Consider the following 18043-nt stretch of genomic DNA (forward strand, 5'->3'; position numbering starts at 1 on the left):
TACCTGTCGCTCCTCCTACAGCTGCCCGCTGCTGCCGCCAGATGGCGACAAATATCCGTCTCTGTCGCTTGTTGGTGACGTATTACAAACGCGACGCTGTCAGGTCGAGCTGCTAGCTTTTCCACATGTATGCGACCTCTAAATCTCTGAGTTTATAGTTTGCATTGGGATTTATATATGCACAACAGATGACAATGCTTCTTCTGAGGAGAGCTGCGCAGACGGCGGTGCGGACAAAACACTGCAGGTCATTTTCTGCGTCACAGACTCTCCTGAACGACAGAAAAGTAAGTAGCCGTTAGCCGTTAGCCGTTAGCCTGTCACACAGCTGTCACACAGTTACATCAGTAACTCACACAGGACTTAGACACACTAAACATTGTATACCAGTGGTTTTTAATTGCAAATGCAACACATAATTGAGTTGTGAAGTTGTCAGATATGATAACTCACTACAGAAAAGTAACAATTGTTCAGTGCCGTCTTTGAGATTTTTAGTGAAACTGACATGAGCCATTTTTAATTTATTGTTATTATTTTTTAACTATAAGCTTACAACAAACTCAATACTAATAAATAAACTAGGTGAAAAACAGCAAGTGTCTACTTAAAGTAACTTTTACTTGGCTTTAGTTAAATCAAACCATGACACTCACCTTGATGACTTAATAGGGGTCAAGGGTCAACGCTCAAAAAAGTTCACTAAAGCGTTGTAATCAATAAATAACACAGACAACTATTTCACCATTAAGTAAAGTGGGACACACACAAACTTTAATGCTGATGGCCAATTAGGTGGCCATAATAACACACAAGACAGGAGGGGTTACAAGCAAGCATGATTTTGCTTGTAAGGACCAGAGCTCCTGATACGTTGATTGACAGCGAGAAAGACGATATGTGGAACTGGTGTCCTTACTGTGTTTGTGTGTCTGTAGGGTCTGGTGCTGGGAGTATTTGAGAAGGAGGGAGAGGAGGGAGGCATTCATCTGACAGATGCAGCTGCGTCTTTTGACCAAACTCTGTCTGGGAAACTCTCTGAACTGCTGAAAATGTGAGTCTGTGATATTTGTGAGCTGTCAGAATATGTCTTTTTGGGTGATGATAATAATATACAATCAGTTTATTAGGTACTCCTAGTGTAGTAGTCTAATAAAACAGTCTTGCGTAACGCCTCCCTTCACGAATGATAGAAAGTTAAGATTTTGTGTAAGCTGTTTTAGAGAGCTGTTGATTCAACGTTATGATCATTGTGGAGGCTTTGTAAAATACAAGATATTGGGAAAATGGATATAACACAGCGCAATTAAAAAGCACCACTAACGACAACCTCCAGCATTTGAACCACTGCCTCTCTGAAACATGGTGTTTGAGAGTTCATTTAAGGAGATTCTTTTGACAAAATCAGCTCCTCTCAAGGTTCAATTGCTTTCTTCTTTTGTTTTTTTTTTTGAGCAGACTAAATTTGTTCAGTTTTCATTAAGCTGTAGATGTTTCCAAACTTCCTTTTGAAAAGTTTAAACAAAATAAAAACTGAACTTTGTAACCTTCATGAAGGTGTGATTGTTGTTTTATTAGACTGTGTTAATTTTGGTGAGTTATCAGCTAATTGCTGTGAGGCAGTCCTGCTCACTGATAAGGTTAGGTTAGGTTCTTTAATGACAGTATCCAGAAATTGTATAGCGATTCGATTCCAGTCATAGATGACTATATACACAACCTGTTACACCAGTAATTCAATCTCCGTTATCACTGTATATATCGTTATACCACATTACCCAAGTGTGTATGGCTTTTTGTAGAATGTTTGTGGAGTTTTGCCTCTCTTTCTTACTTTATACAAAAGTCAAATTAACAGAAAAAATCAATATGGCTGTTTGTTTTCTTTTCTTTTTCCCTCTATTCATTAATTAGTGCATACAAATGCAGATAATATGACCATACTAACTCATAAAAAGGTTACAATAGATGTTATTGATTTACTAAACATAAAAGGACGAACATAAGTAACTGGGGAAAGCTACATTTGAAAAAAAAAAATACCTGAATTAAAAATTCAAAGCAAGAGGGAGAGAAGGAACATAAAAGTAAATTAATCAACAGAACATAATTGTACCTGCATTTGTAAAAGATTCTGCTTCAAAAAAAGTATTTATCAGCAATATGTTGGGTATTCATTTACTGATACTGCTCTAATTAAACTGATTGGGTATTAGACGGTGTGGAGATCTACATTTATTGATGTTTCTAAGACACTGTTATTAACTGGTATTATAAAATTGCAATAACACACTTTTACAAACCGTCCAGGACAAAATATGAGTAAAACTTTACAGGTTTACAAAGAATCACTATGAATGAATACCTAAAATTTTGATCCATCCAGTGAGGTTTTCAGATTAAACCTCACTGATAAATTGACAAAGAAATAAAAAGAACAGTGGTAGCAGATCTGTACTTGGTATTTTGATTTGTCTCAGGAGAGAAAAAATGTGATTGGAGCATCCTTAATATTCAGCTGTGAAAAAACTTCACAGTACAGTGGCATTCCTAATGGATCTCACACCAGCTCTGTGTGTCTGACTAACTTGTTTGTTTTGTTTTGTTCTCTCCAGCTCTGGACCGACTCTTAAGAAAGGCAAAAGCAGAATATTTTATGGAATCCACAAGGTAACAAAGTTTGACATCAAATTAAGACAAACCTGGTCTCATGATAACATCAGAGTAATCAAATGTTTCCTGTGTCTTCTTCAGGACTTCCCGTGTGTGGCAGTGGTTGGGCTGGGTAAGACCAGTGCAGCTGTGTGTGGGTCAGAGAACTGGGACACCAGCAAGGAGAACATCAGAGCGGCAGTGTCAGGTGAGACACGAGACTCTGCTCGTCTCAGTGCTGGCTACATACTGGCTGCGCACCTGACTGATATCTGTGTGTGTCTGTGTGTGCTCAGCTGGATGTCGGTTACTTCAGGACCTGGAGGTGAAGCATGTGGAGGTGGACGGCTGCGGTGATGCCCAGTCGGCAGCAGAAGGCGCCGCTCTGGGTTTGTTTCAATATGACCAGCTCAAATCAAAGAAGAAGACCAAAGTATCCACACAGCTTCATGGAAGGTAGACTGACGAATGGGCTGTAGCACAACACTGGGGCATCTGATTCATCATGCTAATGTTTGTGTATATGTCTGTGTGTGTATATATTCTCAGTGGTGACTCGGCCGGTTGGCAGAAAGGAGTCACGTACGCAGAAGGTCAAAACCTGGCACGGCTGCTCATGGAGGCTCCGGCCAATCACATCACTCCTACTGCTTTTGCCAACACCATTGAAGAGAAATTAGCGCTACACGGCGAACACGTAACAATCACCAAGAGGTTTGTGCATCATTCATCGTTGCTTTAGTGTCCCCAGTGTGACAGTACTCAGAAATAAAAACAACAACAAAGTCGTGAAATACAGTAGTTTAATTTGTAGCACTATTAAAGGACGTTTTAGACGTGTGTACTGTATAATCAAGAAGTTTTCAAGGCATTATGGGACATAGAATAATCCAACTGCTTCTTATCGTGTCACCAGATGTTAAACTACATTTGTCTATATGTTGTGGGAAAACTTTTTTGGCAGATGATTAAATTGTGGCTTGAATATATATCCTGTGATACAATCATGAAATATTTTGGCATCTACTTTATAGTATTCTGAGAGCTTTGAGCATTTACTGGGCTGGAAACTGTCAATCTAGACGTGAAACAACTAGCAGATTGATTGATTACTCAAAGGATGGAAATTTATATTATTAATTTATATTTATTTAAAAAAAATTTCATTGATTTTTTTCGTTTAAGTGATTTTTTTTTTAAGCTACAGTAGCAAATATCCCCAAGTTCCAGCTTCTCAGTTGTGAGGATTAGCTGCTCTCTCTGCCTTGTGTAACAGTAATTTGAATGTCTTTGTGGTTGTGGATGTTTGGTTGGACAAAACAAGCAATTTTAAGATGTTACCTTGGGAAGTATTTTAGAATAATTTCCTTAGATTGTATAGACCAAAAAGTTGTAAACTAAAAAACAAATGGAACTAGAAAGGCACTCAGAGAGCACAGACCTCCGCCAAGGGCAATAGTCAGGTATTCTTTGATATATGACTCTACAACCGCAACCACTAATATGTCTGGATATATTTCCAAAACTATTAGAACGAGTTTTCCATAACGACTGCTTTCTGTATGAAGTTTGAAATGCATATTTAGGCTACCCTAGAGAATTACTGGAATGTGGATTGTGATATGGAGTCATTGTATTTCTGCTGTTGGCTGTTGGTCACTATTGATGTTAACTACGATCCATAAGGGATTTTAAGATGTATGACATTTATTCTGCCAAGGCCAAATGCCCTATCTTGCAATGTTAAAGGTCCAGTGTGTGTAGATCAGGCCCAAAAAATCCAGCCCAACCCCACCCGAGCCCGTGCATGTTCTGTCCCGGCCCGTCCCGTCCCGTCCCGTCCCTTTAACTGTAATTATGAGCCCGAGCCCGGTTTAAACCCGACATTTTTTTTGTTTGACCTTACAATGAGTCATTTATATCAACATATGAAGGGGGTCCTCTTCCAAAGAGTCCTCATGCTATTCTACAGTAGCCCAAAACCAAACGCTGGCTCCAGATAGGGCCATTTATGTTTTTGCATTGGCCACGTATTTCTCCTTTGCTTGGTTTCAGTCGGTTGCAGTCTGCAACCTCACCACTAGATACCACTAACTCCTACACACTAGACATTTAATGAATGGGAAAATATTTAGTGTATCAAATCGTGATTCGGATCCACTCCAGAATTTAATGGGTTCTTCTTTGGTCCAAGGAACCAAACAAACCAAACCAAAAACAAAACCTCCCTGGCAGAGGTAATAATAAATATGAACATCTCCTGTTAACAGCTAAATCAAAATATTCTGTCATTATTAAGATAAGGTCTGATTATTGATTGTCTTTTGTACCCTGGAGAGCAGGTGAAGGAAATCAGTGTACTTGTGTAATTACACATGTGCTCCTATAGATCCCAGGCTTGGATAGAGGAGCAACAGATGGGAGCGTTCCTCAGTGTGTCTAAAGGCTCAGAGGAGCCCCCTGTCTTCCTGGAGCTACATTACAATGGTTCTCCTGACAGCAAGCAGGCCCCGCTACTCTTAGTGGGCAAAGGCATCACTTTTGACAGGTACACCATAATAATACACACTCGAGCTCATTACTTCATCTTAAAAAAACATCACAATGCTCACATTAAAGTTGTTTTGTGTCCCCCTCATCTGTTTGTCGGTAGTGGTGGTATTTCTCTGAAGCCGTCTCCCTCTATGGATGCAATGAGAGCTGATATGGGAGGAGCTGCCACTGTGTGTGCGTCTATCGTCACAGCAGCAGCTCTGAAACTGCCGATTAACATTATTGGTGAGCTTTTTGATAATATGGATCCTCCAACATAATTTTTTTGAAAGTGCTTTTATAACTTTAAATCTCTGCAATCCACTTATTTTTTTATGTGTGTATATATATACAAACGTATCTTAATGTTTAAGTGAAGACAAATCTCTTTCACCTGCCTGTTTCCACTTGTTACAATAAATCAGGTCTAGCTCCGCTGTGTGAGAACATGCCCAGTGGAAAAGCTACCAAACCAGGTGATGTTGTCACAGCCAAAAATGGAAAAACAATCCAGGTGGGTGCAGCCATGATGGCACCTGAAAGTTTCAAACAGTTACCTGAGTGTGTGTGTGTGTGTGTGTGTGTGTGTGTGTGTGTGTGTGTGTGTGTGTGTGTGTGCGCACAGATGAACAAGTGTCATTGTTGTTCTGTGCAGGTTGATAATACAGATGCAGAGGGCCGACTGATTCTTGCTGATGCTCTATGTTACGGACACACGTTCAACCCCAGAGCCATTGTCAACGTTGCTACGCTAACAGGTGGGATTTTTCACTTAATTTATTTAAACAATGACATTGGTGATAAAAACAACTGATGTTTTTATCTTTATGTCATACATATGTCATGAGTGTGGCTTTGACTTCGATTTTTGTTTGGCACGATTAGAGGGAACTCTGTTTTCTGTAATTTGAGCTTTTGTTGCTGACCACAAAACCGGACTGAGACCGTGTTAAAAACTGTTTTTTGATGAAGAAACGAGGAATCAAGGAAATGATCTGTACACACAGTGTATGTTATTATGCAGAATCATGAGGAACTGAGTGTGGGAATTCCCCGATACGTTAGAAAGCAAAAAGGAGTTAAAACAGAGGTGTCTTGGGCATTCAAAAAACCTTTTTCATGGCAGACATTTTGCCATGTCATAGTGGGAGTATTTAACAACATTAACAACAGCTGCATTCCATTTAGAAGAGAGCCTGGTGTTGTACATGCTGGCTCACTGTGACAGCTTACTGTGACACCCAATGGAACTAAGTTATCTTTAATGCTATCAGTTTCACCTGTGCTTTTCCTACTATGACAAGTCAAAATATTTGCTGTGAAAGATCCACTGGTCTAGTGGTTAATATGTTATGTAGTATAACTGTGACACCCCCAGTTCAAAACCTGCTGGGCACGTTTGATGCATGTCATTTCAAAGCGGCAGCCTCCGGGACTGTAAAGTGATGCTAATGCGGTGCCAAAAACTGGAGTTCCTTGAATGGCCACTTGAGGCTGGCTCTAGAAGCAAGTCAATCCCCATAGACCCTCATGTTAAAATGACCAACTTTACAACATAAATAAACAGGTTTACAGCCTGGTACAAGAACAGTTTTGGTCTCTATAGTTAATTTCCCCCCTCTAGACAACTGAACAGGGGGTGAGTTTTTATAAAACGCACGTATTTAAATTTGATTGAGGCTTAAATTGACATATAATTAAGGGTGTGGCTGCTTTGAGTGACAGGTGGCCGCCATCTGTTGACAAGTTGCTACCACAGAGACAACATTTGTTAGTAACGTAAACAACCCCAGATTCACAAAGGCGCAGCCGCATTTGTCGATATTTCAGTGTTTTTTTTTTTAATTCAAGAAAGTTAATTGTAACATTTGAGTCGCCAAAAAAAAAGTCTTTTGTAGTGTTTGGTTGTACTAAAAGACCCTCTAAGGAGTCGGATGTTCAGTTTTTCCAGTAAGTACAACTACAATTTAAGCCTGTTTGTAGACAGTGAAAACTAGCATTAGCATTATCATTAATCACAGTTAACCATAGCTGTAAATGCACAGTGCTAAACAAGCTAGCAGCTAATGTTAGGGTTATCTCCACCCTCTCACCCAAATTGTGTCACTTGTGGCTCCAAACATCCAAGATGGCGACGGCCAAAATACCAAACTCAAGGCTTCAAAATGGGAGTCCACAATCAAATGTGTTATGTCACAGTAGTGACAGTAGTAGTACAGTCTATGGTCATACTCTTCTTTTTGCAGCATGACTTGCTGTAACTCACTGGAATTTGATTTCCCCATGTGGGTCCATGTTAGGGCTGCACAATGTGTCGGTTTTTTTTTTTTCGTTTCTTTTTTTAATTTATCATCGCAATGTCAACTTGTGCGATAAACACATTGCAAAAGGCTGCAATATTCCACTCAGGGCTTTTCTGAGTTAGTTTAAGTAGAGTATCAGTAGAAAACTTCTATGAAAATGTAACTGTTTTTATTATTTATTCGCCTTTTGTGTTCAGTTCAATGTTCAATTTGTTCAGTAAAAGAATGGGGGAAATAATTTCCTGTCATTTGTTTAATTCAACAAACAATTTGTTGTATTTTAGAAATACATTGAAAACAGAGAGGCAAAACTGAGTACATTTTAATAACTGTTTACTTATCGCAAGTAACAACAGTCATATCGCTAATCACATGTTTTCCGTATAACGTGCAGCAAGATGACAGTCACCAAAACCAAAAGTTGCCTCTCCATATGAGTTCATGTTTGCAGGTTGGTTTACTGGTTAGAACTTAGTGTGACTGCAGGTGTGAAAGCACCCAGGGCTTATAATGTTGCATGATGAAATGAACGATATAAAAAGAAAAAATGAAAACTTGTCTCCTTCTGTCTCCAAGGTGCCATGGATGTAGCTCTTGGCTCAGCAGCAACTGGAGTGTTTACAAACTCTGACTGGCTCTGGGAGCAGCTGCACAAGGTACTGTGTGTGCACAGTGAACACACTCACAGCGCCTCAGTCCATCAGCTCCTGTGTTGACTAATGGTGTGTGTGTGTGTGTGTGTGTGTAAATGTGTGTGTAGGCTAGTGTTGTGACAGGTGACAGAGTGTGGCGGATGCCTCTGTTCCAGCATTACACCAGACAAGTGACTGACAGCCAGCTGGCTGACCTCAACAACATCGGGAAGTACAGCCGGTACGTATCTTACTACAGCCAGTGAGCGCCTGCAGCTCCTGCTCCAGACATCAGGGGAGTACAGAGCCCACTTCTTAGTATGTAGATAACTGAGGCATCCAGATCAGTTTGAGTGTTATGAGTTGGGATTTCTTTGTTTAAAACTCCTCTGGAGCTGTTGTCAAAGAAACACGTCTTTAAGCCTTAAAGCTGTAGAAATGCAGCTTATTGACAGTTAGCTGGATCGTGATCAGGACGTTTCAAGGTGAACTCCTGAACTAAACTAATTTTCAGGTAGGAAGTGCTTGTTTTCTTTGATTTACAATAAAGGAGTATTGATATAATTATAATTGTAGATAAGAACATGCAGGTTATTTTAAAATCACTACAAACTGTTGGTGTAATACTGACAGTAATATTTTTATAATGAAGAGTTACTTAGGCAGCACTCACATGAAATCAGGCAAATGGTAGTCGGCAAAAATCATTTTAGGGAAAGAGAGCAGGACAGTTTCTGAAAAGTTTATGATAGTTACACGATTTGTTCAGCGGGATAATCTTTACAAATTACCACCACTTATATCATTTTTGAAGTGTAAGTGCAGTATTCAGAAGCAAAAAGATAAAGTTAGGCTATAAATGAACTACACCCTGGTCACATGACGTCACCACCAAAACGAGACTGTAAAGCCGTGTTCGGCGTGAGAACACCTTGTAGTCTCATTTACCCAGTTATTAGCAACCACCTTTTTTAAGACACATGAAAGCTTTGAAATTCACGAGTGGAGTATTAACTGATGTTTTTTATGTGGTAGAACAAAACGTGAAAGTCTCTAATGCTTGTGTTAACCACAGACCCTATTCCAGGCATCTAACCAAGAAACCCATTGATTCTGAGACGAGAGAGTCAGGAGTGCTAAAATGCTAACTCACTTCTGGGTTTTAGGGTTCATCTCTGCAGCACTCTATGACACCTGTAACAACACAGGAACAAACATAAAATGAGATTTATGCCCATCTGGAATCACACGATTAGCATTTAGCAAACGAAATGAATGCTGATCAATGTTTCAACTCTCTACTCATTTTGCCTTTATTTCAAAATAAGAGCACAGAAGCCAGGAGTATACTCATGGCTTAATTTCCTTGAGTCTCACTGCTCTGTCTGTTGATTATCTTTCTAGTTCTGGCGGTGCTTGCACAGCAGCTGCATTCCTAAGAGAGTTTGTCACAGCTCCTCATTGGGCCCATCTGGACATCGCAGGTGTGATGAGTAACAAAGATGAAATTCCCTACCTGAGAAAAGGCATGTCTGGAAGACCAACACGTACGCTGGTTGAGTTTGCTGCTGGACTGGCCCACAATGGCTGACACAGATATCAGATCGGACACAGGACTCTCTGACTGCGAGCCTCTTTTCAGACAAACAGTAAATTCTTATCAGTGGCCAAGTTTAGACATCTGTGCACATTTGAACAGTATCATTTCCATGGAGGAGCTCTGAAGATGTTGGCAGTGATTCATAGCTGTTGTTTCTTTAAACCAATCTGACGGCTGTGATGTTTACATACAGCTAACGCGTCAGTGAAGAAGCCACAATATAGTACAGGTTCACTGTCTCTCCATGCCGTTTGATTCAGCTAAAAAACACCTGAAGCGCTGTAATAATTACATAGTGTGCATAATTTATATGTTGTATAAAATAAACTCTAAATTTCACCTTTTTCACTTTTTACTTTAATTAATTTCATCTTTGGAAATACCTTCCCATACATTTCCACACAATATCTGTTCACTCAGTTGACTGATGTTCCATTTGTGTTTACACTTTTCCCAATGACAAAGCAAAAAAGATACTAGTAGTGGTACTTTCACATTAGTAAAATGGGGTTCAACTCCCTACAGTGTCATTGCTAAAAGCCTCCTAACCAAAATATATGCTTACTACGGGCACTGCACTAGTACATATGATTTCATAAGAAGATGCTCCACAGATTTAGGAGGCATCGTTCCAGTCTTCCAACACCCTTTGAAGTGCAAAAATACTAAGACGATAGTTTGGATCCATAATGGTCAACCAGGTCTGTACTGGGATCTGACCAGTTTCATTGGGCTGTTATTGGCTTTTCTGATCGTTTCATTTGGGTTTTTGAAATCCTGTTTCCACCCTGAAGCAAACCAGATACTGATGCCTCAAGAATTAACACAAAATATGGAAGTCCAGGGCTGCCACTATTAAGATAAAATCATTTACTTAAATTAAGATTTCATTTGCTGTCTGTGAGCACATGATGTATGTCAAAAAACGTGTTAACAGCTCCATTTTTATTTTCAGGTTTGATAATGCATATAATTACCAAAATGAAAGTACAAAAAAATGTAAATGTGTAAATCTACCATTTAATGTGACATGAAGCTCATTTCAGATAAAAATGAAATAAAAAGTGCCTTTTTCATTTTCATTTTTCCGCTTTTGAAGCCAAGCTAAGCTATTCGGCTGCTAACTGTGACTTTATTTAATGCGCACATATGATAGTGGTATTAATATTCCCAGCTGACTGACAGAAAGAAAGCAGATAATATTCCAAAATGTCTAACCGTTCATCTTTATATTTGCAGCCCTGGACTTCCATACAAATGATCAGAAATGTCAACATCACCCTTAAAAACATGAACTGGTTGCATCCTAGTCTTAGACCGATTGGCAAAAAGCAGCATTCAGCACTACACTACGACAAAACTAACATTTGCATCAGCAGCTCTAGTCTCACAGTCAGCCGATTACGGGCTGTTTCATGCGCCGGGGAGGACGTGACTTTTCAAGTGAACTGTGAGACGCTTGACTGAAAGAGCAGGGTCAGGGAGGAGACAGTGGACCAGAGACCAGCAAGGATGATCATGCAGGGTCTTCACAGGTGAGAAGAGAATATAACTGGCTGAGAAAAAATACCTATAGCAAAAAAGTGACTTTGCGATTAATTTCCACAGCTATGTCAAAAGGCATTTGGAGAGCTTTGTAAATGTCAAAAATTAGATGAAATGGTCTAGCTCTAGGTCTAGGCACTCTTAGACTTGCATAGAAATCTAGAAATATATCATGAAATGCTCTTTAGGCTACAGTAATACACAAAATATATTATTATTCCTAAAATAATATTTTAGTTAGAGTTTAATCAAAATATATTAAGCGCAAGATCGCTGAGATCCTGGAAGCACACAGGCTTGAGGTGAATAAGGACAGCACAGTACCTTCACAGAGACGTATCCATTTTGTTAGACAGGGAGACCAGGGCCTGTCCAACACCGCTAGGGCTTGGTCCCTCTTGACTCCTGGAGCGGAGTGGAACCTAATGGCTGACCTCAACCAGCTGCTTAGGTTCCCTCTGGAGATCACCTCAACCTCCTTGCGACCTGACATCGTCATCTGGTCTTCCCTCACCAAGACGGTCCCCATGATCGAGTTGACCATCCCGTGGGAGGATGGAATGGAGGCTGCCTTCGAGAGGAAGAAGGACAGGTATGCAGAGCTGGCAGCTGCATGCTCACAAGCTGGGTGGAGGGCGTTCACATTCCCAGTGGAGGTTGGGAGCAGAGGCTACACAGAAGCATCAGCCCAGCGCCTCTTTAAGTCCTTGGGCATTAGAGGTGCCAAGCTGAAGAGGGCCATCAGGGACATTGCCGAGGAGGCAGAGCAGGGGAGTTTCTGGCTCTGGCTTTGCAGGAAGGACAAATCGTGGGGGAAACAGGGATCTTAGGGCCAGCTGCAGGGAGCGGTAGGGAGACGTCCCTATCGCTGCTCCACTACCAAGAGATGTTCCGGGATTAATGGAGCGAAACATTAGTGAAGGGTGGCTCCCGGCTGATGACCCTGCAGCTGGCGCAAAGGCACCGTTGGAGGTGCATCAGGCAGTGATGCCAAGCAGGCAGGTCCATCTACCTGTGCTACATATAGGCCTAGCCATTTCAACCATGAATTTTGCTTTAAATCCAAAATGGGTCAAAATGGCAATCAGGATCACATCTACCAAATCACTTGACCATCAAAAATTTGTTTGTCAACTCCCCTAGGAGGTTCTTATGTTTGTCACCTTTTTCACCCCTGATGAGTTTGCACCCCTTAAACTCAATAAGACTGTAATTATGTGTGGGACACATTTGTTGTTGCTTTTGCCTTGTTTTCAACACATGGATGCTCACTACTTGGCCAGAAGTATGTGAAATCCCAAACATTACAGCATTATGTGACTGTTGAACAAGAAATACAGAAATACACAGGAAACTTGCAGGAAAAAAAGAAGAGTCAGTGAAATGTTAAAATTTGTTTAATATGTTTTCTTTCTTCGTCCTTATGTGGTCATGACCCCAGGTTGGCAACCATTGGTCTGAAATATTTACTGAAACCAGCCAAACCAGGAAAAACAATCCTAGATCAACAAAAACATGCAAACAGTGCTGTCCACATACTTTTGGCGAAAAGAGCTCACATAGCAACAGCCCTCTCTTTGCGCATGCGCGGAGCGGGTCGACTGAAAGCGGTCAGATCGGAATGGCATCTTCCATGAGTGGGATGTTCTCCGGTCAGCAACCGCCCGGTGCGCATCCTGTCGGGGGTCCCGGTGGACCGGGCCAGCCGGGTTTCCCCGGTAACGTTACCAGACCTCCGGGAAACAACACGCTGGTGGACGAACTGGAGGCTTCCTTCGAGGTAATGGGCTAAATGTGCTAGCTTCCATTAGCTTCGTGTGCTACCTGTTGTTAGCTTATTAAGCTAGCTAACGTTACGTTTAATGTTTGATTCACTGTTGTTGCTAAGACACTGCAGTCTCACATGAGGGGGCTATAGAAAGATAAATTTATATTATCACGTCTTCTTTGAATAAATCATGCTTAGATAACTGTGAATTATAATAATAGTTAAGGCCAAAATAAATGAGCTAGGCTAATGCTACCTCCAGACTGACTCACTAACCTGTAATGTTAACCTTTAACCCTTAATCTGACAGCTACAGCTCTACTCCAAGCTCATTTTCCATCACTACAAAAACCTTCACCTGAGACTGACAGCTGACATGCAACAATAGCAAATAACATAGTATCTTTGGTTCCCTTTACTCAAGATACTACAGCCAAGACTGAAAATCCTTCATATCCCTTTGGAAACCTACATTGGTTTGTTACTTATTATGGGACAGTTTTTCATTGCTAAACCTGGGCACTGCAGTTGCAAATAGTGTGCCTTAAACTTTATAACAGTTTGGGATAGAAGTTATTTTTATTCTACTGAGATAATCTACTTACCAACAGTACTATTTCCAGTGAGTCCTGCATACATATTAATAAATTGTGCATTAAAAAACGATTTAAAAAAATAGGCTTTTATCACAGTAGACACTTTGACTGTCATAGTAGAAAAAACAAAAATGTTATTAATAAAATTAGTTTAGAGTCCCAGTAAATCATAACAGTGTGACTCAGAGCCAGCAGCAACAACCCCAGGTTCCTGAACCTAAAACAGCAATCAGAATCATTATTATTATTATTTAAGTCTGTGCTTTTTCTACTCTGATATGTCAAAATGTCTTCAGTGATAACGCCCTTTGACAGGTAAAACATATGAAATGGTATTAACAGTCTTTCGATCAAGCACAGTATCATGAAACTGTAAGCTGCTCTTCAATGCAGCATTTTTGACTGCTGGGATTTCTCTCTTTTGTAAGGCTTTTGTTTCCACCCATGCACAAAATTAAATCTGTACCAAAATGGTTTTCCCATTTTCATGTGGAAAAACTTGACTGGCCTGCACAGAGTACCGACCTCAACACTTTTGGGCAGAATTCAAACACAAACTGTGTATATAAATGTCTAAAATGGTTTTGGAGTGACATTGTCAACAGTCACACCCAGTATGAGAGTAATGCTCAACTTACCTTTAGCCATGTAGTCTTCAAATTAAGTCAGTTAACACATAGTTTGCTTGGTTTAATTTTGCTGTTTCGACAGTGGGTTGGTGACGTCATCAAAACACTTGTATCCAGAACAATTAGAACTCCCCTATCCCACAGTCCATTGTATCTTAGTCCAGACTGTTAGGCATATGAGGTCCGGGACACTACTTTGTCTCTTTCCATTCACTCAGGCTAGACAGCTGGTATCATTTAAGAGTAAACAGATCCCTTGGACAAAACAGCATGTGACACAGCCTCTCCTTCAGGACCTGCTGGTTGTCATCCTTATTCTTGCAGTCAGGGACTAGAAGGCTACAAAACGACCTCTACTCAAACCCTAAAGAGCAGGATTATGAACCACTCATTGAGAAATTTACTGATGTTTTTCTCCCTGCATTTGTTCTTCAGGCATGTTTTGCATCTCTGGTAAGCCAAGACTATGTTAATGGAACTGACCAGGAGGAGATTCGAACTGGTGAGTGTAGCCTCTAATATTTGTTGATTGTTTATTTATGGTAGTTTTATTTTATCTCCTACTATAATCTGTTTATCAATGTTTATTTATTTGTCTGTTGATTGCAGGTGTTGACCAGTGCATACAGAAGTTTCTGGACGTGGCTCGACAGACAGAGTGCTTCTTCTTACAGAAAAGGCTTCAGTTGTCTGTGCAGAAACCAGAGCAGGTGGTGAAAGAGGTAAATTATTATCCTATCCTCGTATCCTATTAACCTTTTATTTGTGTACTTGTAGGTTTTGATTCCCTAATGATCTGTGTAGACACAAACCAAACTCTTGGAGATCTCAGTCTCCAGTGTTCACTGGCATTGCCTTCATTTCTTAGACCTGAATTTGTGACATGCTGTCAGTGTTTACAAATTATTTATTTCCCTCCATTTGTCACTGCGCCTTCTCTCTTCTCAAGTACATTTTTTTTTCTCACTTCAGGATGTGTCAGAGTTACGTAATGAGCTACAGAGGAAAGAATTGCTGGTTCAGAAACACTTGACCAAACTGCACCACTGGCAACAAGTGCTCGAGGATGTGAGCGTTCAGCACCGAAAACCCTCAGACCTCCCTCCTCCTGGACCACTCACCTTTCTGGAGCAGGCCTCTGCGAGTCTGCCCCCTGCCCCTTTAAAACCAAACTAACACACCAAAGGTACGGTCACATTAGTCTTATGTTAATTAAAACTGCTCCGTTCTCAGAATGTGATCTTATAGTTCTGATGTGGATAACAGAGGGATGTGTGAGACACATGCTTGATTTGAAGCGGAGCAAGTATTTGCAGGACAGTAGAGTAATGTGACCGTACCTTAACTCTAAAGAAGAACAAACACCTCGTACATTGCGTGATTCCCACAGTCAGGTATGGACCTGTGGGAAAATCATGACATAGTTTTATTTCCTTTTTTTCAGTATTTTGTTTGATGTAAATATTTCTGTTGCTGACTTTTTTACTGTTAAAATAAAATGACATTTGTTTGTATTTTGAAATCTGACTTAAGTCTTTTTCTTGTTTTCCAGTGGATACATTTTTGTGATTAAAAAAGGGGCCTAGCTTTACTTTCTGTAGAATATTAAGGGGCTCTCTGTCAATTTCAGACAAGAAGATGAGTTTACCGGTCCTGGAGAGTCGTACTAAGCTAGTCTAAACAGTTATATAAAGTCTTTTCTTGAGGAGCTGTGTAAGGCTGAGTTGTCCATGTGATGTTTTTTTCTGAGCCCCAAAGTCTTTTCCAGTTGTTCCCAATGAGGAGTGAGCTTATGCGGCCGTGTTTTGTGCGGCCACTCTCAGCACTTCTAGTTAAAGATCTGGACTTAAGGGAAAGGCGCTGGTGTCCTTACTGCCGCTCCTTTTCAGGCAACCAATCATATATAAGACGGGGCCAGACTTGTCACCCTGGTAACCAAGAAAATGGAGTACGAGCTCTTCTGGCTGCGTCTTTTTATCCCGAGCTGAAGGATATGTCAGACGGAAACTATCACAACAAAGACAGAAAAGCCCATCTGTGGGAGCAGATTGGTTGGACACTGCATGCTGCTGGAGGGTGTTGTGCTTTTATCGTCATACCTACACGTTATAAGCTTGTTGTCATAGAAACAAAAAACGCAGGGAGCAATTTATTAATGAAGCGCTTGCATGAGGCGCTCCCCATTTCCCCGCCAGCACTTTATTGCCAGAGAAAAACACTATACGGACACGCCTAAACTCTGAAAACATCAGGGTTATCCGAGTTTGGACTTGGAGACTACATTATTAATGTAACAGGCTGCGTTACAAACTTTAAAAGACATGGGCATCTAGAGGACAGAGAAGATCTAACAGAGAGATGCTAGCAAGTTGCATTATGGGAATTGCAGGATCCTTCATGGACCATTACCCCAAGCTTGGGATTAAAAATCAAGTGAGCTTCTGCTGCTTCAGATTTGACTATTCTCTATTTTAAAATGTCTCACTCAAAATTTATGGAAACGTAATACTAAAACAGTGGAATGGTCCTTTAATTATCTAAGGTTGTCCCATAGTTTAAACATCCATGTATTTATATTAATTATCAAAATTAAGTTTTGTCATTATGGTTAATAAACATAGCTTGTTGACAGCTTTAATATTCACTTGTGTATGAGATGATGACAGAGAAATGACTTCAGATAGGCCATGACTGAGCCTCCTGACAGCCTGTTGTCTCTAATGCATTCAGCGCCTTCACACCATAACAGACTTGTTCTCCGCAGCCTCGCAGCTAACGCCTGTCCACTGTCAGTACGGCCAGACACAGATCCTCACAGATGGACACCGGGGACAAAGCTTCATGCAGAACAGGGGTCTGTGGTCTTGACATGAGTAAACAGGGGGACGGTGGGTTTATTATTGCATTTGCAGAACTCCAGATGGGCATTTCTTCTTATAGTACATTCTCTGATTGAGATAATGTGAGCTGTGTTAAGGCTGTAAGTGAGTCTTTGCCTCATGGAAGTCCATGTCTGCAGAGACAAAAATTAATTTGGTTGAAACGGTATGCATTATAAAAATACAAATACTCATGGCAACTCAAATTTATGAGAAACTAAATCAAACATGATCAATATTTGCAGTTACCATGTAAACTTTTGAGAAGTCATGATTATGGGTAGTAAAAAATATTAGATAGTGAAGAAAGGTAATGGGATTGCAAGTTAAAATAATGAGAGTCAAAATGATGAGATAATGATGAAAAAATGTGAAATCTGAAGTTGTTGTTTGTTGGCAACAACTAATCAGGCATCACCAGGGTTATGCAGAGCCGACCTTAGACTTTTAGGGACCCTAAGCAGGATTTAGTTTAAGGGCTCCCCTCACTGTAACATGTTGCCACTTCACATGGCACTGAACCAACTTGTGTATTGTAAATAGTAGTTTAAGCACACAGAGTGTACAAATAAGCATGTAAAGACTACAGTGGGACCTGTTAGCGGCAACACTATCTTTGAATAGACTATGGTAATTACTGTATTTGTCTACTACCCCCCAACCTTATGAATGGGCCTCTTAAAGCAGGAGTTTCCAAACTTTTTTTAAAGGGGGTCTGATTGATAATGTGAAAGTACCTGAGGGCCGGCTGATTCTCACATCATATAGGTTTAAATAAGAAGAAAGTATTTTACTTTTGACTGCTCCAAAAAGCTGTGGCCCTTGCTGTCGACTTATTTGTGCTGTGGTCATATCTGTTACCTAGCAGGAAATGACAGCTGTTAGGTAACATTTATTTCGCTTGATG

The 18043-nt window shown here is 40.4% G+C and overlaps 2 protein-coding genes across 2 annotated transcripts; both read left to right on the forward strand.

The window, feature by feature from the left end:
• Positions 1–79: 79 nt before the first annotated feature.
• Positions 80–10066, forward strand: lap3 (leucine aminopeptidase 3). Its single transcript, XM_050045263.1, has 13 exons — positions 80–287; positions 939–1054; positions 2616–2670; positions 2755–2860; positions 2949–3108; positions 3202–3366; positions 5042–5200; positions 5306–5430; positions 5610–5698; positions 5840–5942; positions 8064–8143; positions 8248–8360; positions 9524–10066. The coding sequence occupies exons 1-13, from the start codon at positions 189–191 to the stop codon at positions 9708–9710; spliced, it is 1557 nt and encodes a 518-aa protein (XP_049901220.1). The 5' UTR covers positions 80–188; the 3' UTR covers positions 9711–10066.
• A 2775-nt stretch (positions 10067–12841) lies between these two features.
• Positions 12842–15779, forward strand: med28 (mediator complex subunit 28). Its single transcript, XM_050044496.1, has 4 exons — positions 12842–13044; positions 14693–14759; positions 14867–14979; positions 15230–15779. Exons 1-4 carry the CDS (start codon positions 12886–12888, stop codon positions 15431–15433), a joined length of 543 nt encoding a protein of 180 aa, XP_049900453.1. The 5' UTR covers positions 12842–12885; the 3' UTR covers positions 15434–15779.
• Positions 15780–18043: the final 2264 nt, after the last annotated feature.

Source organism: Epinephelus moara, chromosome 5 (genome assembly GCF_006386435.1).
Source record: "Epinephelus moara isolate mb chromosome 5, YSFRI_EMoa_1.0, whole genome shotgun sequence".
NCBI lineage: Eukaryota > Metazoa > Chordata > Actinopteri > Perciformes > Serranidae > Epinephelus > Epinephelus moara.

Bases quoted from the DNA above. Each gene is read 5' to 3' on its own strand.
- lap3 (XM_050045263.1), top strand. From the start codon at position 189: ATGACAATGCTTCTTCTGAGGAGAGCTGCGCAGACGGCGGTGCGGACA. The intron at 288-938 runs GTAAGTAGCCGT...GTGTGTCTGTAG, and splicing joins CTCTCCTGAACGACAGAAAA to GGTCTGGTGCTGGGAGTATT. The intron at 5,201-5,305 runs GTACACCATAAT...GTTTGTCGGTAG, and splicing joins AAAGGCATCACTTTTGACAG to TGGTGGTATTTCTCTGAAGC.
- med28 (XM_050044496.1), top strand. From the start codon at position 12,886: ATGGCATCTTCCATGAGTGGGATGTTCTCCGGTCAGCAACCGCCCGGT. The intron at 13,045-14,692 runs GTAATGGGCTAA...TTTGTTCTTCAG, and splicing joins AACTGGAGGCTTCCTTCGAG to GCATGTTTTGCATCTCTGGT. The intron at 14,760-14,866 runs GTGAGTGTAGCC...TGTTGATTGCAG, and splicing joins CCAGGAGGAGATTCGAACTG to GTGTTGACCAGTGCATACAG.